Here is a 27,491-nt window from a genome sequence, read left to right as displayed (position 1 = left end):
AAAAGGGTAATCATTGAAAAATGGACGATTGATTCAATCGATTGATGAAATTAATCGTCAATCGTTGATTGAAAAAAGAAATCGTCGAAAAATCGGAGACTGATTGAATCAATTGTTGAAGTTAATCGCCACACGGTCTATCCATAAATTGTAATAAGGAGGGAGAGAGACAGAGAGTGAAGACGGAGAATTGACAGAAAAATATCTCAACAAAAACTCAGTTTCTATTTTTTTCAGTATGTATGCATGCAATTTTGATTCCGTATTTCATTTCGAAATTTCAGCAGTTAATCATTAATCAATTAGCCGATTGACGATTACAATTGAGGAGAATGTAATCGTTAACCGCAATGAACGACTAAAGTAGGAGTAATTGTTAATTGCGATTAACGATTCAAGTAGAAATTTATTCGTCAATCGTTGATTAAATTTTTGCCCAACTGTGTTATAGAAAAATTGATTACATGAAATTCAAAATTGATGGAAAATTTAAGAAATTGAAGATGTCAAATATGATTTCTCCTGTATTGAAATCATTAAGGGAAGAAATAACATTCAATTTAATTTCTACTTCTTGCAATCGATGCAGACGATTTTTATTTTGCAGGAAGATCCGCAGTCTATTTATGAAATCATTAGAGCCACAGACCGGTAAAGATTTTTTCCCAACTCACAAGTAAATTTGTTGTTTCTAAGTTATGTATGTCTCTACAGTAAGTAATAAAATTATCAGAGTCACAATACTAAAAATCCATTCGTTAACCATGTGATGAATAATGTTGTCACAGGCTAGTTGGGTAGATTAGATGGGTAAAATTCGTTCATATTAATTTAGACCTTTCTAAACAGCTTAATCGGCATAAATTCTCGTTATTTTCCCTTACAGTATTTTCCCAGATTTTATTTGTTGCTTTTCTTCGTCCACGCCGTTTACACGGCGACCGGTTAACTACAAATTCGATATTCCCCGAAATATTGCTCGCGAATAGACGGGGGAAATTTATATCGTGGGTTTTCTTCAGCAGCCTTATTGCCAGCCGATGCCGTCAACGACTCCGGAAAACGATTTATTGCGCGATTTCCGGTGGCCGGGCTCGTCGACGAGGAACAAGTATATTGCTTTTGGAGACGGTTGTTCTGTGACGGCTGCGACCCTCGGACATCGTTTTGATGGAATTAAGCATTACATTTCCAAGATTATTACATTCCACTATAAACCATCGTAGGACACTGCTACATTGACCGATAATTGATTCGATTACACGGGTGACGGACGCAATTCATGGATATGTACCACGGTCTACAACAATCAGATATCTTTCGATGAACATTTAAATCAACGGTGTACTAAAAGTGGCTATTTTACATTAGTTTATTAGTCATTCAGCTCTTTAATCACTTTTATCGTAATATACTGGGGGTCCAAGAAATACAATCGAGGATAACTTTCACAACAATGAACTTGAGTTGCTTGGAATTTCGAAGTAAAAAGTGAAGATCGTGTTTTTAAACTTTTTTATCTGTGCTCATAACGAAACTGTAAAACATGCGTTGCGTAAATCTAAGTGACTTACACAAACCCTGCATTATTTCGCATATTTTGAACACTATGAACGTATAAAGTTCATCAACTACTAATTGACACTGATCCCAATTATACAAGAAAATACTGCGCGCAAAACTACACAAGTTTTTCCACCGGTAGAACAGAGAAAGCGAACGGGAGCTTGAGAGAGGTTTCTAGAACGTGGTTCTTTTGTGTTTCAGACTGGCAACAGTTACAAATCGCCTGAGGAGTCGCCGCATTCGGGAAACACTAGACTGAGGTGAGTACCAGCTTTTTACACTTGCCGAAGTTTAATTACGTTTACCGGGATCCGGGTTCAAAGCGAATCCGGGCAGAAACACGAGAGAAAACGCCGCGTTAGATATCACCTAGGGTTTCTGGTTCCTCGAATAGGTAATTCAAGGTTAGCGATCGCTCGGTCTGCGGCGAATCAGACAACGAATTCGCGACAAATGCTCCAGAGAAATTGTGTGACTCGTGAATCCCGTAGTTCTGGGGGCAATTACATGGTCAACAATATGTGCCCGAATTACCATCGATCCGTGAAATCAGCTTTGTCCGCGAGCAATTCGGTTACATCGTTTCTCTCGTTGGAAAGAACGTACGAGGATTCCCGGCGTTCGATTTGCAACAACGGCGTGTGTCACGTTAAAAGCCAATGAATTTTCGAAAACGAAAGTCAGTTTCAGCTCTCCGGGCTATTAACGAGACGGAAGATTTAGTGAGCGGAGACGGGAACGCGGATTTTTCGATTGCTCGCAGCTATTTTGCCTGGGAGAATATTTTATTTCCAATTTACGGGTGGAAAAATTCAACAGATTTAGAGCCGAAATAATTAAACTGACATCGACGGCTCGACCATAGAAGTATATATCTATCATCCTCGTTCGTGCCCCCGCGCTTTTCGTTTATGTTCGGGAGCTCGTTTTGTTCATTCTCAATTTTTAACTCGATTTTACTTTCTGCCCAGCGGCGAGCTTAGAGGAGTATTTTGTTTCCTCGTTTCAATACCGTGGAACAAATGGAAACGGTCCGAACGTGGAAAACACGGCAATGTTATTTAAAATGAAACCTGAGCTCGCAGTGCTGTCCCATAAGAATGAATGGACGGAAAAAATATCATTGCTTCCGCATTTCACGCGAATAGTGGAAGGATTTGGTCGGGCTAAGGAAATCTCATTCACTATAAGTTCAATATCAACTCCTGCTGATGGCCGAGTATATTCGCGTATCGTAACCGTGATACCCATTCCCTGGACCATTTTCGAAATACAACCCCATCTCCGCCGTTTTGCAATATCGTTGGCCTTGAGATCGTCTAAAATTGAAATTCCAACTGCTAATCTAGTTAACTTGGTCGCGGAACGAAAACTCTCGCCGACGTTGGAGATACGAGTGGTTTTTGCCGAGTTATTGATTTACAGTAGTGTGTGCCGATTTTTTTTTTTAGTATTTCAGGAGGGAAAATTCCGGTTTACCGTCAGATATCGTATCTCGTAGACAAATATTATACTAAATATTCGACTAAGCAGGCAAATTGAATTGAACTTTCTCACACGATCAGATTCGATATAAATAAATTCATCAAACTGTCATCAAGTGGAGCACAGTTTTATGGATGAAGGTGGAATTTTGATTAATATGACGTTCATTTGATTACAAATTAGAATATTGTTGCATGCTAACGATGTTTTCTAACATTGGAGAATGGCGTAAATTGTATGCACGTGAAAATAAGTCAATGAACCTGTCTGTTTAGGTAGGTATAGAGTTAATTTACAAGTTTTACTTCTTCCCAACATATCGATAATGAAATTGATTACTTATGCACATCGATAGCAAACAAACAATTGCACACAAAGGCAGAAGAGTATGACGATTATAAGTATAAGCCATTATTAGACTGCGAATTTTATGCATTTATAACAAAAATGAGCAGCCGCAATTTTAAACAATAGAAACATTAAAAACTGTAAGAATATCAACACATTACTTTTGTCCTGTTAATAGTATTAAAGGAAGTAACCGATTTTGATTTAGCTCCAGAATCTTGTAATTGATGAAGAACATTTTTATTTGGCATAAAAATCTGCAGTCTAGTCATTATGTACGAACGGTTGAAAAAGACTAATACTTTTGCATACGCCTAATAGACACACTGTTCTGCAGAACAGCTATTCAAAATAAACGTTCTATACAACTATTTCAATCGGTGCCTCGATATAACGGATTGAAACACATATTTTTTAAACTGTTGCAATCCCAATCTACAGTGGTCTCTTTAATGCGGTTGCCACACGACCCTGTTCCAAGGGCCGTTAGTTCCAACAGCCGATTGCAATACTTTTAATAGAGAATCGAGGCTTTCGTGTCGGCGGCGATGTAACTGCGGCGAAAGGGCGAGCAGACGAGAACGATTATCTTTCATTACACCTGCGATTCCCAGGTGCAATGTGTTCCAATTAATCGGAACGAGCGGTTTCAAGTCCGAGCGCACACGAGGACGTACGGGGTCTGATTAGGTGTGGCACGAGACGCCGGAAGTTACGAGACCCGGACGTCACGGATTTCGAACCGGGGCTCACTAAAAGTGAAACGTGCCCCGAGATATACATAGGTACGCGTATAGAATTCTCGGCGTCAAGTTTCGCCAGGCCGATAATAATTTCTGGACGCGGGTACGGGGCGGCCGGTCACGTGTCGTCGCGTGTTAACCGCCGCTTCGAAACTGGGGACTAGAAAATCATTTCAAAGCCATAAAATGGCGAACGGTTGCCTCCGTACAGATAGCGCAACCACCCCGACGGAATTTGCAGTGTGCAATGATATCTTCGGTATTAAGTGAACCGCCGCGCCGCGATGCCGGTCAAATGTCGCTTCTACACGGCCCGACGGAAATCATAATTTCTCACTCGCACGAGGCGAGTTCTAATGTGCGGTTTGTTTGCATTGTTATTCCGCGAATGAACGCACTGTTCGGCGACTGAACCGAGGAACAATATCAAATTGAACCGTTTCGAAAGAGTTTAACGAGTCGCCGCCACGCATACGGTGTCGAACAAAAGTATTGTCACAGTCCGGGTGTTCGTATAAAATCCTTCGTAAATCTCCAAAGAATGTGATATTCTATTTCATATTTTTGTAAATTATAACTTATGACCGAAAGTTTAAGTGAGTCGTGAGTCACGAATATTAAAGATGGGTATGATACAGGAAAATAATATATAATATAATAATGCCTACATATTTTTAATGTTGACAATATCGATAAAATATTGATACTCGGTAGTCACACCTAAAGTCTACCTAAATGGCATCTTTTATATCCGAACTGTTACGATTTCGGTGAAAACCAGTAAGCACGATCCATTTCATTGCATCCGGTCAACAATGTGTCAACAATATAATGAGTTTAAATGTACGTAAAGTGTTTTATTATATTGTCGAGCATAGTAACGTGGCGGGGAGAAGCATTAAACATTAGCGATTCGAAGGAAGACGTATCTGTTCGAGGATAATGGTGACAGACGTGATATTTATTTGCGAGCAGCAGGAAAAATTATACGTCGCTTAGGAAGAAGCGTTACGGGAGAAAAACCGGCGCGGAGAAAGAATCGCGCGGTTCCGTTACAATTTTTTCACCCGACCATTTATCACGCGGACGACGACGTAATAGACGGCGCGGCGAGACAACGGTGCTGCCGTTGCGCCGCGCCGCGATGTTTTACCCCGTGCGCTTGATGCCCGTTCGACCCTCGCCCCCTTCTCGAACTCGAATCTTTATCGTAATAGTACGCCGTGTTTCGGTAACAGTGATTAATTCACAGACTGATCCCGGAACTCGGAAACTTACCGTAACGACTACCGAAGTCTGAATTACAATCGGGAACCTTACGAGATTTATTGCCGGCCGGTACTAATTACGCCACGGTACGAAATTATATAAAACTTTAAACAGTCTACTCGCAAAATTCGAATTTATATGGTTATCAGCGGCTCGTTATACTCCGACACGCTGCAAATGAGTGTCATCTGGTACGCGCGACACGATACACACCGTGTAATAGAGTTTGGTTAACACGTCTGATCATTACAGGCCGCTTCTACTTATTACGGGGACGAATGCATGCGCGCGGGATCGTTCAAAGTGAATTTTCTCTTTAAATGGGACCTTGCATTGCAGAGATTTTATTCTGCATTTTGGGGTTTTCTTTTTGTAGAAAATTATTTTCAGCTCTGTACCGCTTGCCATGATGCAATTTGTATTTTTCGAAAGGATAAGTTTTTTGTAAATTTCATGTGACAAATTGCATTTTCTCGTAAATACATACATGCATATACGTATACATAATACATATGTTATTCGGTCATACCCCATATAGTAGAATCTTCTTAGTTCTGCAACCAAAGGACGATTCTTTAAATAATAAAAAAATAGATAAGTGAGTAGTAACACTTGATTTGAGCAGATTTAAAAATCACAGGAAATCAGAAAATTAGATATATTTAATAATTTCTGCATTATTTTTCTTCATCTCTTCTGCAAAGTCTGTTTCTCACTCAACTTAGTGACAAACTGGATGTCAATTAGCGCGACAAAGTCTAGGTAGGTGGATATGACCCATTGACAATATTTTTTTAAAAATATTTTAACAGGTTCACTGTCTCGTGAATCATGCGTGATGCATGGTGTTTTGTATCACCACGTACTATGCTTCACATATGATGCATAGTGTTTGATGCACGCTTATAATTTGTGTTGAATGACATATATTGAAGACAGTGGATAAATATATATTTATTGACGATACCATTATGTGATATTTGTTAAAAAAGGTACGTTTGTTTAACGTTACTGTTAAAAATAAGATATTTCACATGCAATAAACGTATGAAGAACATCATTTTCTTAGTACGCGGAGAGCCGCAGCCGCAGATAAGTGAATCCGTGAATATCAAATTTGCTGATAAGGGCTTACGTAGCAAATGTATGTAATTTTGTGCAGCAAGAGGTTTTTTTCGAAGTCAGCATATCCCCTGTCCCGATATTCATTTGCGCGGACCCAGCCACCTTAACTCAAAGACAAAGTGGCACGCATCGAAATTTCGGTAGCTGGTCTGTAACAGAAATGGCTTAGTGGGTAACGTGTGTTAGCGGATTTTCTTTCCGAATTCCCGTGGTTCGATGGCGAATGACTGAACGATGGTAAATGACTGGCAGCCACTCCATCTTCGTGTACACGTTGCAAAACGAGCCGGAATATGGACGCGCTCGACGGCACGTTTAAGCTCTCGCGCAGTCTATACGTATCTGACAAGCGATTAATTATGAACGTGCGATTAGGCATAGGTTTCGAGAGGAGCTTGTCGTTGCGCGAGCAAATTCGTCCGAGAAAACGAGCGCGCGAGCAATTCGAAATGGCGCGGCGTGGCCGAGCGTTTTCCGGATCAGCCGACAGTTTCTCTTGCAGCGGCCCGGTATAGGTAATTGGCTTCGGCAGCCGCGAACTTTTAATTGGTTCCGACCATACGTTTCACCAGGGACGCTCGGACGTACTCGGTTCCAGCTACGCTTCGATGATTTTTCATTTTCGTTCGTCCGCAAATCGGCAGAAAAAATAATAAGCAAACAGTTCGTGTCGTAAAATCATTGGATCCAGGACCGCTGGAAAAACGGACCGAATTGGCGTGATCCACGGCACTGTTCAGCTTCCAGCGCAGCGGTTTCTCTCCCGTTCCGGTAATTATGACAGCGCTTCATAATTGATAGAAAATTATTGTTAACATCGTTGCGGAATAACGGGGAGAAAACTCGTGAGCGTTATTCAGCGGATTACCAAACTGAAACCCCAAGCGCACCGGGACGGATCAAGCAGTTATTACGTTTCACCTTGATCGATTCTATGAATGTTGATCGTGTAATTCGAGCCAACTGTTTATGTAGCTTGAATTTTCATTCTTGTCTTCCTACTTCGTTTCCGGGGAATAATGTCATTTTGTTCTGTTCATGGAAGATCCCGCGACTAGATTAACGAATTTTTCCGTTGCAATTTTCTGTTCCGATGAGAAACAATTTTCTTGATCTCTGGATACAGATCGAGGCCGCCGTTGCTCCTTATCCAGCTAGATTGAAAGAAAATACCGCGATGTTATTTCAATTATAGGAACTTCATCGATCCCGCGGAGCAGCTCTGATTACTGCATCAGTTGATTGTTCCTTGGTAATATCGGATTATAGGTAAAAACCACAATTCTGTTTGGCACAATTATTTAGTACTCTCATTATGTGAATCTTGTGGTCGAGTAATCGTTAGTTCAAACGTGATCTCTCTCTCTCTCTCTCTCTCTCTCTCTCTCTCTCTCTCTCTCTCTCTCTGATCAAAGTGGATGCGGTTACTATTACTCGAATTGCGGAATTTTATGCAAAATAAAAATTGTTTGCCTTAATTTTAGGACGCAGAAATCAGATAAGAGCTCATGTCACTGTTTAATCGTATAAATACTGTTTCTATATAGCTTAGATAGTTTTTTAAAATTATTTCTCCAACACGGATAAGAATTTTAAAAGATTTTACCAACTATATACGTACTCGGTCAACTGGGAGTATATTCACGGTTTTTAATTTCAATTTATTGATTACAATGAACTAGATTGTGTTCAGATATTTTTGTACTTGTACCTTTGCGTGTAAGTGTGGTAGATCAATAACGAAATGAAAGGTCAGTCAAAACTGTCGTCGAACGTAAATGAAGGGTATAAAAATACTTCACATATTTCAAGTGAAAATTCGCTGAATAAAATCCTATAAGGATCAATTATTAATGAAATCAGTCGGGATTTATTTTTGTACCTTTACACAAGCTTTTAACATTCCCATGTTACAGCCTTAGATAAATACAAGTTTTTTAGATTCGTTTCCATTACTCAGATATATCGCAATGTTCCCATTACTCAGAATGATAACAGTACTTGTATCATTTTAAATGGAAACATTTTTCGTCCTCAGCTGTGTTTTCTATTTTCTATTAAAATCCTCTTGTCCACGAATAATCAGCTTAAACTGGTCCAGAATATACAGAGCGATGATAACGCTAGTATGCTAATAGGTCATTACTCCAAGGCTCGGCGACGTTTCCATTTCAATTTCGTTCAGGAGCGTGGACCGTGCACGAGGAAAACTATCAAACAAACAACGTGCTTCCGTACATGTATCAGCCATATTGCTTCGAAATGCATTTGACCGTCCGATGGCGCGTTGCCAGCACAAATCCGGCGACTTTCGCCGCCATTCAAACGGTTCTCGTTTCGGTCGAGTAGGTTTTCCTTTCTCTTTACCCCTTCCCTTCTAGCTTATCCTCCACCAGTCTATTATTAAAATAGCAATTAGCCCGCCAAACGGCACTCCATAATTTCGCGGGGGAATAAGGGCTCGCTCGGTTCTGATGCCGGGGAGGGCACGTGTTCGTATACGTGCACGTTGCCGAACAATAAGCGCGGAGAACACGCCGCCCCGGATTTACTCCTCGATACGAGTGCCGTGGCTTGTTTCCAAGTTAAACTCGGAGACGTTCTCTCGCAAGCACAGACGCATTATGCTGCACCCGCCGCTCCAAGTACAGATACCTGGATAAACAAAACGTAAATTTAGGCCGCGTCTCCATGTTCCTCGGCCGTACCACGAGCAGCCGGCGCGCCACTCCTGCTTCATTGAGCTTGTTGAGTTCTATTGTGCGACAGCTATCCCCTTACCCTTGACCTAACCACTCAACACCGATGAGATACCACGTCACAAGTTAACACGATCGCTAGCACCATTTGTTCTCCTTTAACACTAAACCTACCACCACTGGACGAAATGATCGGTTCCAGATATTTTATATTGCAATTATTGAAATAATAACAATGATTTCATAAGAAATGACTGTGTAGATGTCTTTAGTAGAGCATGTATTACAATTGAAGCTGCACAATGTGTAAACAAAATTCATCTTGTCATTTTTATAGGTAACATGTACCTATCAAAATGACAAAACTAATAACGCATTCCAGACTAATAAAAATGTACATTAAAAGTTACCAAATGGAAAAGTCCTCTTAGGAATGCTATCTGCCACATATTCCACAAAAAGGAATTGAAATGATTAAATTTATTAGTTTTATTTATAGAGAATTTGTCTATGTTGTACTTGCCGTACGATTTTTCTCACGGCTACAGTAATTAACCCTCCTACGGTGGTCATCAAAACTTACACTAATGGTGTGTTCGGGTCACTCGACTAAAAAAATACGTGCATATCTTTGGAAATTCCACTATAAGACAATGTTTTTTAAATGATACAATTAATATGAAAGTACACAAGAAAGTAAAAATTTATTTACGGAATTACTAAAATGAGTAAGAACGATAGAGAATTGTAAGTAGGAAATAGAAATCGTAAATTGAAAAATTGTATATTAAAAAATATCTCCATTCTATTCTAGAAAACTATCATCTGTCGCAGACGAAACAATAGGCCTCCTAAATCTATACTTTATGAGAATTTAGCTGTGTTAAAGAACGCGCGAAAGTTTGTTAACAAATCGTTTAGAACCATGAAAGCGTATCGTACCGCGGGAGACGATTTCATTTAAAATTGTATTTCGCGAACGCAACTGCACTAACTAAGGCACCATAAAACCGAGTTTTAAACTTTTGCGTTTCACAAGAATGTATAACTCGACGAAGTTTCCCACGATTCATCACGCACTCTTGGAACTCTCTTTCGACGATAAACTGGGGCTTTGACCCAAGTACTTTTCTCCCCTCGTGTGAAACGCAAAACCGAAAACATACATGCACTCGGCAAAGTGGTGGTACAGTGTTATACTGCTGATGGAAAATTTCGCGAACATATTCTACTTACGCAAACAAGAACCGGTTTCTAACGAACACGGCTCGGTACCATACAATGTTTCCCAGACGAAAGATTTTCCATCTCGAGTATATCATTTAAGGATAATACACTACGCAATTGTACAAGAAAATATAATAATACAAACATTTCTATAACGTAACAACATTCCTGTTTCTTACCGTCTTTCTTAGCTTATGAATCATCGTGATTTTAGAACTCGAATGAACCAAGCTATTTTGAGGTAACTGTGGAAGGTTTAATACCTGCAGTTGGCAGCAAATCCGAATGGGGCAATAAACTTTGACCGTTACCAGTTGACATTAACCGCTGCCATTCTATGCCTGTGATTTTTGGAAGTTGTTGCAGTAAAAGTACAAGAATATTTCTACGAGTAATTGCAAGGTGTGTCATATTATGTCCATATGTCCCACAATTCTTTGTTTTTAACACATTAAATTTGTTCGTTTCTTTGAACAGGTTTAGTCATCTCAAGACAAACTTTATTATTTGTAACTAATATTTTTGGTTTATGACTCTTTTAATAAATTAAAAATAGGGGAAACCAACCAGTTTGCTTTGCAATGTCATTTCATATATATGTATTTAGGCTGAAATTCGGCTCAGGGAATCAAAAATTTTTAACTATTTTATACGTGATCCTGTAGATTCTTGCGAGAAAATGCTGAAAATCCAAGTTTTAATGTTAGGAATTCACTGGTTCAAAAATTATGCGTGCATAAAGTTGAGCGATTCTAAGCATTTTTTCCAGATAAGGTGTCGCTAAAATCTGCAGAATTACATTTAAAAAGTTGAAGATTTTTTGTTTCCGGAGGTGAAGTTTAACCTTCGCCTAAAATTATTTTTTAAATCAATTAGAAAATTTTCGATTTCATAGGGTAATTCGATTTTATAAGGGTAGTTTCAATATCAACACAAAAATAATCCCAGGTTTCGATTCAACTAATTGAAAAACCCCAACACTGTGCTCAATAATAAATACTGCATAGTTAAAAAGATATATGAATTTTGCCCCCCTACTTTACGATTCTGGACCATTGTGCGTCGCGTCGATCTCTAATAATATAATCGATCCGTTATTGAAGCACACGACGAACAAAATTTCCGTGAAACGTATCGATGGATGGGGTCAAGCGTGACGTCGGGAATCTCTTGTCCTTTTCCCGCCGACAAAGGCGTCGAAACTCCGCGACAAACTTGTCGCATAAACTTTCGTCCTGCTGGTGGAGGTGGGGCGACAGGAGCGTAAAGAACGATAGATAGAACGAAAGAAAAAGCTATCGTCGGCCTGGTCGGCAACGCGGTGTCATCTTGACGTAAAATATGGATTATTCCGGGCATTTGCATTTGGAAAATAAGCCGACGAACTCGCCCGAACGTGGAGCCGGATCTACATCCGGTTCGGCCCGCCTCCGCCTCGCTCGCGCTCCATTCTCTACTCCCTGCGCACCCTCTCTCACCCCCTATTCTGTCTCGTGTTTGGCTCCCAGAAAACTTGTCGCGAAAGTTTCCGAGTAATTATCGAATCGTTTGCCAATTCATCGACAATTGAAAGCTACACCGTTTTCCCGGGCCCAAGCTGGCTGCGCAGCGAGCGAAAAAAAGGAGAAATCTAACCGACGATTTCCCTTGAAAACAACTTTCTTTTCCTGTGGAACACTCGACAGCCCTCCTCCCCGTACCCCGATCGCGCAGCAGATCTTTTCAATGGCACTCGGTCGAGAGCTGGGGGATAATTAGATTTCTTCGTATTCAGCATCGGTCGGCTAGAGGCCGGATTCATCGATGTCAATTACTTTCGCTGGCGATGTTAATCGATTCGCACCACAGCGCATTTTCGACCGACGAAAATCACCGACCATCGCGCGACGCTATGTCCCGCGATTACGCGAGATGGTTAATCGATGCTGGTCGCGCTGTCTGCGCTGGATTGCCGCACAAACAGTCGCCGACGAAACTAGAATGTATTTTAGACATATTCTGGATAATAACTTCAGAGGGTCTGCAACCATGTGAGCTTAATGAAATGGAGTAAATCCAACTTTTTTTCGCATATAAAGATACCCTTTACTTATTACTAGACTGCGGATCTTCATGCGTTTATGTCGTACGAAAATTTTCAATAAATATTAAAGTATAAAATACAACAGAAAGTTTTCTCAGTCGTTTATTTCTTTTTTGATCTACAAAGGCTGTTTCCAGTGGAAATAAAATTTTATTTGAATCCACTTCCTAAAATTTGTCTACAACAATTTTAAACTGCATAAACATTAGCAATCTACTTATTACTTTGTAAGTACTCTCGCGTAGGTTTCACAAAAAAAGAACAAAAGCCTCTACTTTTGGCAAGCTTTTACAATCAGACGTTTCATATTACCAAGTTTTACATTAATTGCTATGGTAAAATCGATGCCGATTGATGTTCGATAATTCATATTCTGAAGCTGGTTTTCCGAAGAGGCCATGAGAACTAATCATTATCAGCGACGACACGAGCACCAGACAATGACGAGATTGTGTTATTACTCGACGGGCCACGAGCGAACGCCTGTTTTCCGAAGCGATTTGCGCGGCCAGTTTCCGGTAGCATTGCCGCGACAGATGTTTTTCGATATTCCCGCCGATTAACGCCGTCGTTCGTCCTTTGTCAATTCGACGGCCGTTCCGTGTCGCGTCACGGTTTATTATTTTATTCCCTGCTCGCCGTGTCGCGACCGCTTCGATATAATCACTCGCTTTGAATATGATTCTGCACGCGTGACTCCGTGCGAGAGACCGTTAAACACACTCTCGAATTAAGAGTTCAAATATGGATCACTCACATCACGGCATGCGATTACCGGTGGCTGTGGAGTCGCCTTTCCCGTCAAATAATTTATACAAAAGCGCTACTCGGATTCAAATATATTTCCTCCTGACAGAGGCTCGCGAAACGGATATTGAAATGGAATTGATGGAATTTGGTTAATTTCTCGTGTTGTTCCATTGTGCCAATGGAAGGTTATTGCAAATGTATGAATCCTGACATTTATGCTAATTAACGTTTTTCTTTTTTTCGTATACATTAATTGTAAAAACCAGCTGGACATTTAATACCATTGTTCGTGTTTCGACTATGTCGGATTTATGGAAAAGAATTATTATTCCAGTGCGGAAAATGGACAGAATTTCCATTTTTATACGAAAAATTTCAAACGAATATTTATTCTGATGAAGTCCTCGTTGCAAAAAAAACTAGTTAATAAAATGTTCCCCAGTCATTAAAAGACGGCCGGAAATTCGAAATGGAATATGTAATAGAGTTTGGAAAAACTCGATCTTGCAATTTATATTTGGTTTAATTCGCGTGAATTTTAGTACTTAATAATGTATGACGAAAAAATTATATCCTTCGATGTGATTGATTAGCATTTAAAAATTCATTCACATGGATATGGGAAATGCATGCGCGAGATTAAAACGTTTAAATAGATTCGCATATGGAAATTTGCTCTAATTACGTTCTCGTACACGTTTTCGTTTCAAAAAATCCATCTAAACGTTCCTGGAGAAAATAAGTGCAGTTCTACAGCACATACAAATTTTAATAATTATACTAACACTCAAAAATTAGTAAATACAGTTTTAGAGCAACGAAATGGATTTGAACATATGTTTGGCGATTCATTATTTAATTTTTTATTGTAATAATAATTTCGAAGGAATCTTCTCAAAATTAGAGAAAAAATCCATTTAAAGAATACTGGAAAAAATAACTGACTACTAGAATGGATGTCATTTTCTACTGAAATAATAATTTCGAAGAAAAGGTTTAAATATAAAATGGCAATCGAGGGTGTGCAATGTATTGAATTGTGAATTGTACAAGCACAATGTGTAAATAATTTTAATTTCGAGGCGTAGAATTCAGATTTTGGCGGGAATTCGTACTATTTTGTGCCGCCGAATACGTTAATAGACCGCAGAGAATTGTTCAGTGTGGTCAACGAAGGGCCACTGTTTAATGCAACGGCGGTATCCCGTTAAATTTCACAACCATTCGTTTCGGCGTCGAAGCATGCTGTTGAAGTAGCGTACATATCGTGGTTACGGCGAAGTTCAAGTAGATTTATGCCACCGCCACTGTATCTCAATTAATTTCACGTTGCATGCGCCTGTCCATGATATTGTTGCAGTTCAGAACAGCTCGACCGTGGAAAAATTCTAGTTAACGTTCCTTGGTAACGTTCAATTTTCTACAATATGCACAACTGATTAAATATCAAATTTCACTCTCGTGAAATTCCTCCAAATTTAATTGACTCGATATATTCTATATGTTTGACATCGAAACTCCATTTGCAATTTTCCTATTGCACAGAATGAATAAAAATTACTGCATACAGTAACCAAAATAATGTTAGGTTCACGTTATTGTTGTGACGTGTATACGTGTTTCATATTTGTTATTAACTGATTCTTTATAGTGTAATTAGTAGTACACACTATTTGTATTGCAGGAAAGTTAAAAACAAATACAAATTATACAAAGAGCCAATAATGGTAGAATCGTAAGACATGAATAAAATGGATCTTATTGTAGATTTCGTAACATGAATATTTCGAGTTCTTGGCGTTATAAAAGTAATTTCGCCACTTTCATGCCTTATGGTCTGCCCGGTCTTTAATTATCATTCGTTCCCCTTCTCCCCTTTGCACCGGGGAGCACCTGGGCGAGATGAAGCGAGGCGCAGCGTGGCGGGGCGAGAGAAGGGAAATCATTTATCTAGAGAAGAAGCAAAATGTTTACGACTTCCCGCGTGGCCCACAGAACCTATCAAAGTTTGCGCTTTGTCATAAAACAAATCTCGAGCAAGGCGAGCTTCAAACTTCCGCCGCGAATGGGAAACATTCCGGCAGCTCTTCGTTCACGCTCCCGTTGGTTCTCTCGCGTCGAACAACGTTCGTCCATCGTTTATTCCTCAGTTTTTTCGTCCCGTATGCCTCGCCGCTTCCTCGCGGGCAAATATTGATACAGAATACAGGGGTAGAGGAGAGAGAAGCAGGGTGGCTAACGAAACCCGGAGACTGGAACAAGAGAGAAGAGGGAGGTTGACGTGGGAAACAGACGATGCACCCTGTACTCGCAGATGGACTCGGATAGGTGCTTTGTGCGAAAATGAAAAAGTCACGAGGGCGGAAGGTAAGGATGTACTACGCGCGCAGGAACAAATTCACGCGTCAGAAGACGCGGCGAGAACAGTCTGTCCCGCCCGTTCTCGATACGCCAAGGAAATCTGTGCTGGTGCCTCTGCGACCCAAAACATTCCAAATATTTCACGCGATCGACTACCAGTTGGTTCGACGTCGCGGGATGCGCTTGCGTTCGATTTTTAGCAACCGGGCTGAAGCGGCACGGCAAACTGAAGATCACAGAATAAAGGAAAGCAACATCTTCTGTCGTGAAACTGTGAACGTGTGCAGGAAAGACTTAGACACCAAAGGACAAGGTAATCGGTCAAAGAAGGGTCGGATGAGTACGAGAAGATTGAAAACAGAGTACCAAAATACAGTGCTCCCTGGATGAAAATTGAGTTCGCCCAAGAACAAGTAGACTATTTCACATTTCTTTTTATGAGAATAACCTCGGATTTGGTATAATACTTTTTTACGCAGAATTTAGTGTTGTATCCGAATTCGAGAAAAAATATCGGACATTTACAAATCTGAAGGTGACAAACTGATTCAACAAGCTACAATCTCATTCTCAATAAAAAATGAAGCAACAATCAGTTGAAAAACTGATTCGTACTGCAAATAACATAAGAGTAAGATTAATCTTACTCTTAAGAGTAAGTTAGGTTAAGAGTAAGGAGACTGAAGAGTCTTATTCCATTTTAACCCTTAGTAGTCGAGGGGTGCCTCGGAGTCACCACTAAAAATTGCTGCACCATTATTCACAATATTGTTTACGTTATTGAATATGTTAGTACTTAATTAATTACTAAACATTTAATTATCGTACGAGGTATTATATCAATTGCATATCCGTAAAATGAAAAAAATCGTTTACAGTGGAATTATTCTAGGTTGGAAGAAATGTTTAATTTTCCAGTTAAAATAGCTCCGAGTGCAAAGGGTTAATCCAATCGGATACTATTGGATTCTTTTGCATTGAGAATTTCGTCAAATATTCTCGAACGTCATGGGCGCGCTCGAGTAGTAGAGCATCCTTCCACTCCGCGATGATCGTTAATGTAAATCGCACTCCTCCGAATCACACGGAGAATAACGAAAACGCGGAAAAGCAAAGTTTCCACAGTTTTACTGCTACCGTGTGAAAGGTTGCCGGTGAGAAGTTTTTCATTGTACGCGACGCATGGACATTCAAAACCTGGCGTTTATTCGAGCGACATTTTACTGGTGACGCTTTGATAACCCACAATACGCGATCGCTATTTGGGTATCCAACGGCAGCGCGTTAAAGGGCTTCACGACCCTATGAATATGCAATACTTCTCTACTTTCGCGTTACGCGCACTGCGTTACAATGCATCTGTCGACCTCGCGGAATAACGCCGAGTTTCCATTTTCCGGGCGTAGCTTTTTTTCATAGGCGTTGCGTTTACGTATGTCTTTGTGATTCTGAAGGAAGGGTTCTTCGTTCAATATTCACCTGGACCGGGCTCCTTTCAGCCTTTATTCTATTCGGCGCACTCGCGTGGTCTTGAATGGGAACAATTTGTGCTTGAGAACAGTTATGAGGCAAATTAAATACGAGGTGCATTCAAATGCATGTATGACTGAAAGTCCTACCGTAGCAACCGGTGCAAAAATCAAAAAAGTATTAAAAATAGTAATCACAGAATCAGTTAGTTGTCTCGTTGGACAAACTAAAGTTACCAATTTCTACACTTGCAAAGGCCATTGTTTAGTTGCATTCAGTCATTGGATAGTTTCGCGAATGCTAAAAACTTTGTCTGCAGACGCGCTCGATTCGGAAACGTCTGTAGCACATTGTGCCAGATGTTTCCCTTTTTCAATGTCACAACGGGTTCGATCGGGGAAGCGAAAGACACTATTCTGTCGTTTCCTTGTCAACGCACGAGACACGCGGGCGGCGTTCCCGTTTGATCAGCGTCGACTCTTTTTCTCCGATCCTCTTCTACTCCTTTTTTTGTACGCGCGAGTAAGACGTACAGGGGGAGAGAGAGAGTTCCTTTGGCCGCTGTTCCCGCACGCGTACGCTCTCCTCTTGGTAGACGGTAAAAAAATAAAAGGAGTCGCGAGACAGGAGAACCTCAATCAGCAAACACACAGCGAGGACGTCATGAATATCGGGGAATTGGAAATCGGTTAGCCCTTGGGATTCGGCGACAGCTCGCAGCGAGCACAGCCTCCTTTCTCGCGTCTGCGGACCAGCTTTCTTCAGAGATATCCACCGGGCCGGATCCTCGGCGAAATCCTCGGCAGACGTCCTGCGAGGAATCTCGAATTAACGTTCCCCAGTCGTATCCACTTCTCGATCTCTTACCATCGCTGGGAACTCTCCGTTCTCCCCGTTAAGTCCCTCCGATATTTGCGTTCCCCGATCTCACCGTAATTGTACAAATTGGATCGGATAAAGGATCCACCTTTTTACATCTCCCGGTGAAACCGCGCTCACTCGTCGACTCGAGAAACTTCCTCGCTCGCCTCACCGCGGACCGACGAGTTGAGAATTTGAATATTTCCCCGTCTTGAGTAACCGCATTCCCGTAAAAGAAAATTACAACGTGGCGGGAAGACGAAGACCCGCTCGAGCCTGTGAACTTTCCTCTCTTTCGCTTTTTCACACGAGTGGCTTGTGTCGTCGCGGAGCTTGTAACGCTATACTATTTTCGACGCGACCGATGCACCGTCTTTGAGTCATGGACCAACGCGACCAGTTCGAAACGATTATTTGAATCTGCGAGCGGCGGACCGTGCGGCCAGCTAAATCCAGCGTTTATGCTTGCGTCCTGTCGTACAGTAATGTCACGATACATGTGTAACAAATGTGCAAGATGTTGTGAATTTATGGAGGTTTACCAGAAATCTTTGAATCAATAATATTTCAACTACTGGGCTATCAAAAAGGTTAACATTTTTTATGTTACACATATTCATTGTATTCAATTGATAATGGAACATATGAGCATCTACATATCGTCATATTTGCTTCTTTGTTCGTTTTTTCTTTGTTCGAATACCGCCGCCACTATTTCTGTAACTGGGTCAACTTGGTTATATTGTATTTTACACGGTATAGAATTAATTATCTGTTCAAATATATTTCATGTATGAATTTACATTTGAATCGTCATTTTTGCCGTGGGCGTCCATTATACCTTATAATTCAATTGACACGGTTAGCTTTCATTGTGATCCAGATATAAATAAATTCTGTTTCGGAATTTAGTTTCAACTTTGCTGCAATTTCATTCGAAGTATGGTACAGAAGTTATTTCATCAAAATACGGATTATCTATATTTGTATAATATACGCGACTATTTTCAATTTATTCTTTGTGTGGCAATATAATTAGTAACTTGTTTTTCGGGAAAAGTAATTGGGTGATTTATACAGATACTGTTTGTTACTTGCTATCCTTTCCTAAGATCGACGCTAGTGGTAAGAGATCAAGGAAGAATAGTATTTGTACAGGATGGAAGGGACATTTGTGTCCCGAAGTTGATCTCGAAATTCTGTCAAGCCTGCAGTACGCGAATGTTCTCTAATTTGCTTGAATCACAATAATTCAAAATGTGACTGAACAGAACCAAAAATATGGATAATAGTATTACAAATGTGCCAGTTGTATATTGAGAGATCTGTTTTCCTTCACGGTGGCAACAGAAAGAACTCCGTATCGGTGAATCCATTCCGCGGCAAACACGAGTGGAATAAATGGCGGAGGATAGCTGCGCTGCGGCACCATGACAGAGAAACGGGAAAGAGAGACTGCACGCTCAGGATCATTGCCAGGGAGAGCAGCTTCCGTTAGATTTATTCTCCTCCTCTATTGAGACGCGATCGTTTATATTCCCGGAAATAGAAATCCGGCTTCGATCCGGGTTCGAGACGCGTCGCTCAAACGTTTGCTCGCCTTATGGCATGATCTTTGGATCGACGTGCCAGGAAACGTACGTTCGAGCATGTTCCCTATCTCTGACATTTACACACTGCCAATCCGTCTTGTTACCTGATGATCTGATCACTTTGTCACAACGACAAAAAAGAAATAAAAACACGGAGCACGTGTCATCATCGATTTTTTTTATTGTAGATAATCTCGTAAGAGATTTATTTCAACATAATATAATATTCAATATAAGAATGACGACCAAAAGAAATTTTTACAGAATAGGAATATACAAATATATAAACATTAATATGAACACATGTATACTGGACACAATGTAGACTGTAAACAAGCCAACCAGGCGTACTTATATGAGAACACTTATGGAAATACTTATATGTATACTCAGACCGCAGCTTTTAAAGAATGACAACATGTAAAGGCAAGCCTTGACGTTAGGCTTGGCTACTAGCAGTGAAACATCTATAGGTAGCAGAACGTTGATTTTTCGGAGCTTTTCAATTAATTTTAGTCTTTCATCATTATACAAATTACATTGCCATAAAACATGGTGCAGAGTCTCATCCTCCACCTTGCAATTGCATTTGGGATCATTGATGATACTTATGCGAGCTAGAGACGCAGCCAGGTGATAATGGTGTGATCTACATCTATTAATAGTGACAACAGCCGAGCGGGATAGATTTAGCTGTGAGAACTACGAAAGACGGTGTTCACTGAAGTATTGTATTGCTGGATCATTATCGATTAGCCGGCAGACTGGCCATATATGTACATGTATTGCCCATTAATTGGCATCACATTTCAGACATTAAGGCTGACCGGCAGTGATATGTATACAAAAAGTTTGTCCAGAATAACGACACTGAAAACATATTTTAAGGTTACTGAAATCGGCGAGAAGACCCTACTGTGAATAATAATCGACACAAAATGAATATAACCGTAACCGTAAGCGGTATAATTATAACTGAAATAGTACCGATATTACAATCGATATCAGGACACATATAGAACCGTAATAAATGCAGATTCGAAATAGTAGAACCGATACCAGATTCGATAGTAGAACTATAACCGAACTTAGGTCAGTTGCGATTTTAACAATAGGTATTGTAAAATTATTTCGGTTCTCGTAACCGATTCAGTCGGGACCGAAATAGAACAGTTGAAACAGCTATTTTCGACACCTTTTTAATTAATCCTCGGTTCCAAATGCTCTATTGCGTGCCAATGTTATTTCATTTTTCATTCGGTTTTCCATTCAACGCAAACATCCCAAAATTTTCCACACACTAATAATTTAATCTTGAATTATTACTCATTCAAACGCTCGACAAGTGATTGTGTGTTCAATACTAGCGCGATGAGTATGCTCGTTGTTTTATGTACGGGTTTGGCCGACCAGCTGCGTACCACTTAGCAAGGTGAAAATATATCACGATGTAAAAGGGCGAGTTTTTTGGTATCTTCAAAAAAGTCGTTTGTGTTTGGAATTTTGTCCCGGTAGAAACGCGGATTCCTTCTACTGTACTGTGGACCGCATGGCGAGGTGTAATTCGTTTTATCCGAGCTGGGAGCGTGATCAAGTATTTCAATGCAAACAAATAAATTTGAAATTCCGTCTATTGACGCGAAATAACAAAGCAAGTCTTTACGAATTCCTGTGTTCCGCGCTGGTACATCATAAAGGACTTTTCAACGGGACAAAGCGGTTTAATCAAACGAGTCGGAACTCAATTCAAGGCAAATATCGAAGTCTCATCCAGTTTAAAGTCAGAATACAGTGGATCTGCATGAAACGATTCGCAGGCTCGATTTTTGCGCGGGGAATCCCTTATTTCCTGGCCGTGGCGTTCTTCTGCAAGGACGCATTTACCGGGCGGCAGGAGAGGGATGCATACAAACTGCAGTCATGGTGCGCGAGACGAAAAGGCTCCCGCGGGTCTGCATTATCATCCCCCAGCATTAGGTAGCTTGTTCGAGCCAGGAGAATCCTTCGCGTGTATCGCGTGCGCGTACCTGCATTCACCGGTACACGTGTATACGAGCTGCATTACGTGTGATTTCTATGGGAATGCGGCCAGGGGAGGCGGGTTTGCATCCGAAAGATAACCCTAGACGCCCTTTCTACGTCTCAATCTGTTTCCTCTCCCTGTCTCGACCTCTGCCGCCGTCTCTCTTTATCTCCCCACCAGAATCATATATACTTCTGTTCTCCTGGGCAAACGCTAGCAAACACTCGCATTACTGGACCCTGTCCCCCCGTGTCCCCCGTGTCCCCCGGTGTCATCGGACCAATAATTTTCCAGGGAAACTGTCACCCGGGTACAAATTTCCTCCCTGTACCCGATTAAATCCATGTGGGACCGACACAGACTTTACACAACACGATTCCCATTAGGCTCGGTTGCTAACCAGACCGAACAGCGGACATTCGCGCGATTGTTCCGGTATGATCAGTTTAGGCCACTGCATTTCCAACCGGCTACTTTGCGTTGTTCTGTTGCTGGTCCCGATCCTGGAGAAACGCTTACACCTTGTTACCCAGAGAAACAAGTATCGTTAGACACTCACAACTTCCTACTCCGCACGCGAACTGCATCGTTGGTCACATGTGAGCGACACTAATCTGTGACCTGGTTTCGAAATTCATTTTTATTGTGGTACCTTCAAGAAAACCGAAATTTTTATTAGGACTTTCAGAGTGCAAAAGTTAAAGTAGCATCCAATTTGATCAACGTTAACTCTATAATTCTGGTTTTATTAAGTCAGCTAGCTGGATTCTGTAGGAACTTTTCGGGTTGATGTTCGCACTAACGTATTTATAGTAGTACACCTGTACGAAAATATTCTCCTAAAAGCGTATAAAAAGATTTGATAACATGAGGCACCTTTTGCCATTTTTGGTACCGAGCGACTGATACAAGTACAGAAAGATACGAATCCTTTAAATGCGTTTCCTGAAATATGCTGTAAAATGTAACAGCAAAACTAATCCACTCGAATTTTTAAAAAATTGCAATTGGTCTGATTTGCGAGAAGAAAATAGTAAAGCTTTCTAAAAACTTTTTAAAATTTCTAAAATGCTTTTTGTAGATACGAGTCAGCAGAGTAGATTCGAGTAAATTGGTGAAAAATCTAACAGTAATCAATCTAAAGATTCTTAATGATGATTCGATTCTACATGTAACAATCGCTGCCGATGAAGCTCGAGAACATTTCCTCGGCATTTACCGGCGTCGCGGGGTAACGTTTCGGCTAGGCGAATCGTGACAAGAAGGAACTTTGTTGCTGTCCCGTGCTGAAACGCGTTCCAACCTAATGCTACTCATTATGCTCGCAAAGTACTTGGGCTGCCAGCGAAATAAGCGGAATTGCACACAGCTGCGCGTTCCCTGGTAAATGTGCATACGAACATACAACCGACAGCGACGTGCCGCTTGCGTTTTCGTTTTCATTTCTTCGCAGCGCCATTAACGCTCCTCTCCCGAACTTTTCGAATCAAACTCGCGGAGCTTCGAACGGGTGCAATTATTCCGTGGCGTCATCTTCGAAATCGTCATCTGCCTGTTGCCCTCGACCCGTTGCTTCAACGACGACTCCAAAGCAATTTCGCGATTGGAGGAGGTCGCTCGACTCCTTTTCTGTCGAAGTGGGACATCGAGAAGTCGAGTTTACGCTTCGAAGAGCGAAGCTGTGGGCTTGAATATTTTATCTTCTTCGAGGCGCCGAGTCTTCACGATTGACTCGATAATTTACGCATAATAAATCCAATGTTCTGATCAATTTGTTCAAATCATGAACTGCATGTACGATATTTGATTTTATGCATTCAGCAGTCGGTTACAGAATCGACATACAAATTAAATGAAGTTCGAGGTGACTGAATTAATAATAATAACTTCGAAATAAGTATATTCCTGGAACGATAATATACAGGTAAGATCGCCGCCATATTGGTACGGGAAAGAGCGACCAAATCATTTAATGGTAGTATGTGAACTTTTCATACAACATTCATACCTCTCAGAGGAAATTGTTCACGTCAGAATATTATTTTATTCAGCCGTGAATACGAGACGATCACTTCAACTATTAACTACAGTTATATCAGCTATTAATAGATTGCAAGTGGCATCGACACATTAGGCGACATTAAAATTTTACTTTATGCATGCCCCATTTTCTGACTTATATACAGGGTGTCCAAAAATTCCTTCAACAGCCGGAAATGGGAGGTTCCTGGCGTCATTTAAAGCGAAATTTTCCTTACCAAAATGTTACCCGCGGCTTTGTTTAGGAGCTATTAACGAAAAACACGGACCAATCAGAGCGCGACCTAGACGCGAGTTGGCACAGACGGCCCGGCGCGCCAATTGTCTATTGGCCGACTGTGCCAACTCGCATCTAGGTCGCGCTCTGATTGGTCCGTGTTTTTCGTTAATAACTCCTAAACAAAGCCGCGGATAACATTTGTGCTAAGGAAAATGTCGCTTCAACTGACGTCAGGAACCTCCCATTTCCGGCTGTTGAAGGACTTTTGGGACACCCTGTAGAATTAAAATATATCTAATTCTTGCTCTGATTATTCGGTGAACTAAGAATGTGGAAATACTAAGTACTGAATACTAAAACTATTTAATGCTGAATCTATCCCTCGGGAGGATTATTTTGTTGTTCTTCATTTTATTTTTTGTTTATTTTTAAGTTTGCGTATTTCTTCGTTTGTGAATAAAATACGCCATACGTATTTCTTCTATTCCTATCTCAATACTTTCCAAGAGTCTTCATTCTACTGCGAGTATTTTTTATGATCTACTGAGCGCAATAAGGATGACATTATTATTAATTATGTTGCGAGCCACGTATCGCGAGTCTGGCTCAAGAATAGCTCCACGAGGGTAATAAATAAATAAGTCGTACGAGGATTCTCGTACTTGAAGTGATGACTGGAACGATGAAACACTTCCGGTCGAGAGTCGAGTTAAGCTCCTGAGTCATGACGCTCCCCGTCCAAATGGACACTATCAACAACGGTGTTGATATCGGCGGTCTTACGGTGGCCCCATAAACTCGAGACAAATGGCATTTAAGAGTTTATCGTTTCCGGGAGATGGGAACAGGTAAGAAGTGACGGCGTTACAGAGAAAAACACCGTCGAGGAGAAAACAAGAAACTAATGGACAGGGAGTCAAAGAAAAGGGTCTGTGGCGACTGGCGACGTATAAAACTGAAAGAAACGGGGGACCGTCTAATGATCGACAACAATGCCCTGGTTCGTCTCCACCTTACGTGCGATTTCACCAAATGTGAACACGTACTCCACTGTCATTAACATTTTTATGAGATCACGTAAACCGCTGCCACCAGACCGCCACCTAGCCGTTCGCGATTCCTATCATTTTCCGACAATCAGGATTTGATGGTGGAGATAAGAGAGACGCTACGGTACACGAGTTTTAGCCAACCAAGAAAATTGAGGACTGGCTCTGTCTGCTTATCTCGCTACGACTCCATTAAATATTCGTTTTTACGATTTTTGAGCTATAACTATAATAAATCTAAGGACTTTTACATCCCTTAGCAGTCGAGGTTTGACTCAGAGTCATCACTAAAAATTGCTGTACCATTATTCACAATATTGTTTACATTATTAAATATGTTGGTATCTAATCAATTACTACACATATGAGGTATTATGTCAATTTCATATTCGTAAAATGAAAAAATCATATACGAATGGAATTATTCTAGGTCGGAAAAAATGTTTAATTTTCAAGTTAAAATAGCTCCGAGTGCAAAGGGTTAAGTTTACATACAAAATTTCTATGTAGTGGAAACATTTTTATAGTTCAACTAACAGTGAATGATAAAATCAGTGACAACTCATTTCGTTTCAGTTTTGAAAAAGACTTGCCACAACCGCCAAGGGACGTTAATAAATCTGCACAGCCTTCTTCACAGGACAGGGAACTACCTGATAGTTTTCCACGTATGATCCACGTGGCTAGCGTCACGTTCCAGCAAAGCCAGTAGTAAACTAACACGCGAACGTAAAACTTTTCGAATCTCTACGCGAAGGAAGCCGAAGATAATTTGCATACCAGGTATCCCCATGGGCTGCGTCTTCCTTCGTTTCACCTGTTCCTCAACGTCTTCATCTCTCCAACTCGTCTCTTCGTCTCTGTCTCTTACGGAGGACCCACACGGCTAGAAAAGAAAACATGATGGAGCCTCGTGTTTGGCGTCGATGGCAATGCAGGGCTAGAGGAGAAGATAAAGTTCGCGGTGTGCTGATACGTCAGGTTTGCACCGCACGTGCGATGCTGAAGCTCATGCTGCCTCGTATCTCGCAACCCCCTCTAGCCACCCTTTTTCTTGTTTCTCTTCTCTGCCGGTCCCTTGTTTCCTCTTCTCCTGGCTATCTCGTCCGCCTCGCGGCGAACTTTTCAACTAAATAAACTACAGTTTGAAACCCAGTACGTCGTCGCACCGGAGACCCTTTAATAATGCAGCTCCGATCGACTGCCGGACACCGGTCCCCCGAGATTTCGAATTTTTCGCTGTTTCTTGCTGTTCGGACCGGAAATTAGAGGCGCCCTGTTGTGCACCCTTTTGTTCCGTTCCGGCTCGCGTGACCCCTTCTTTCGCGATACTTCGCGCTGCCGCCGGTCTCTCCTCCTTCGAAGGCATACTTTTTTTTTCTTTCTCTCTTTTTCCTTTTTTTTTTTACGACGAGCGTCAACTTCGTCGTCACAACGCCGCTCGCATTGTTCGCCGCCGCTGAAAGCACGATGGAGAATATGATTGATCGACGATTTGCCAGCGAGACGATTATGAAAGCGGACACGCGGGCTCGTTCAGCGACAAAGGGTTCTAATTTGGTGAACGGTGATTTGATCCGTGCGCGGCCTCGCATGAAGCTTTTAAAAATTCGATGCTATTCAATGACATACTGTGAATACTTCATCGTATATGTATAGATCACCGGTGCACACGGTTCTGAAATTCTCAGTTAGCCTCTTCACCTGCGATTCCTTGCTCAACACGATCATTGGAACTTCTTTGCCGTTAGTCGTTTGTTAAAAGAGAACGACTGTGTTTATACTGTGCGCCTAGATTTATTATTTACGGAGTTAATAATCAATAATTGTTGTGAGTCCGTTCACAAAATCCGATCCTACATGTACACCTAATCTTTATGAAAAAAATAATTTTTATGTTCATTTAAATATAATTTTGTTTGTCTACACAGTTAATCACTTGATCCATTTGATAATTTGTAAGCGTTGATTCGGCTCTGAATTATCAATGAATTAATTTTCGAAATGTTTCCTCGGTAATTATTGCGAAAAGGTTACATATTCCGATCTTGATGAAATGTAAATATGTTATGCAGCAACACATTCTGAAAAACTTTTTCCTTTTCCAATATAGGGGGGTCGCTTTTATTTTTCGAGATATTCGCAAAAAACTATTGCTAATACTGGGAACGTAAGGTTACTTCGACGCGGCGTTTGTTTACTTTTTCTTTGTAAACATGCTGTGGATATGAGAGAGAAAACAGGGTCTCACTCTGGTCATACATATGTGTACGAAAATTTAGGAGTAGTCTTTCAAAATTGAAAGCTCACCCTATATAGAGTGACACTCTGTTCTGTTTTCTCTCTCATTCCCACAACGTGTTTACAAACAAAAAATAAACAGATGCAACGTGCAAGAATAAGGAAAATTCAATACAGTATTAGCAATAGTTTTCTGCGAATATCTCGAAAACTAAAAGCGACCTCCATATAGTGGAAAAGGAAAAAGTTGTTCAAAATGTCGAAATCTATAACATATTTAAATTTCATTAAGATCGGAGTATGTAACCTTTCCGCAATAATTACCATCTTTACTTTTAA

General features: G+C 40.9%; 1 protein-coding gene across 4 annotated transcripts in view; it reads left to right on the top strand.

Moving 5' to 3' along the window:
* Nucleotides 1-27,491, top strand: part of Scgdelta (sarcoglycan delta) — a 287,276-nt gene that overhangs the window by 181,508 nt on the left and 78,277 nt on the right. For all 4 annotated transcript variants that reach the window (XM_076420930.1, XM_076420932.1, XM_076420933.1 and 1 more), the window contains one exon: nucleotides 1,768-1,826. In XM_076420930.1, the coding sequence (XP_076277045.1) occupies nucleotides 1,768-1,826 (59 nt within the window). The remainder of the gene's footprint in view (nucleotides 1-1,767; nucleotides 1,827-27,491) is intronic.

Source organism: Lasioglossum baleicum, chromosome 3 (assembly GCF_051020765.1).
Source record: "Lasioglossum baleicum chromosome 3, iyLasBale1, whole genome shotgun sequence".
Classification (NCBI taxonomy): Eukaryota; Metazoa; Arthropoda; class Insecta; order Hymenoptera; family Halictidae; genus Lasioglossum; species Lasioglossum baleicum.
The sequence above is the reverse complement of the archived record's forward strand: the minus strand, read 5'-3'. Positions and strand labels throughout refer to the sequence as shown.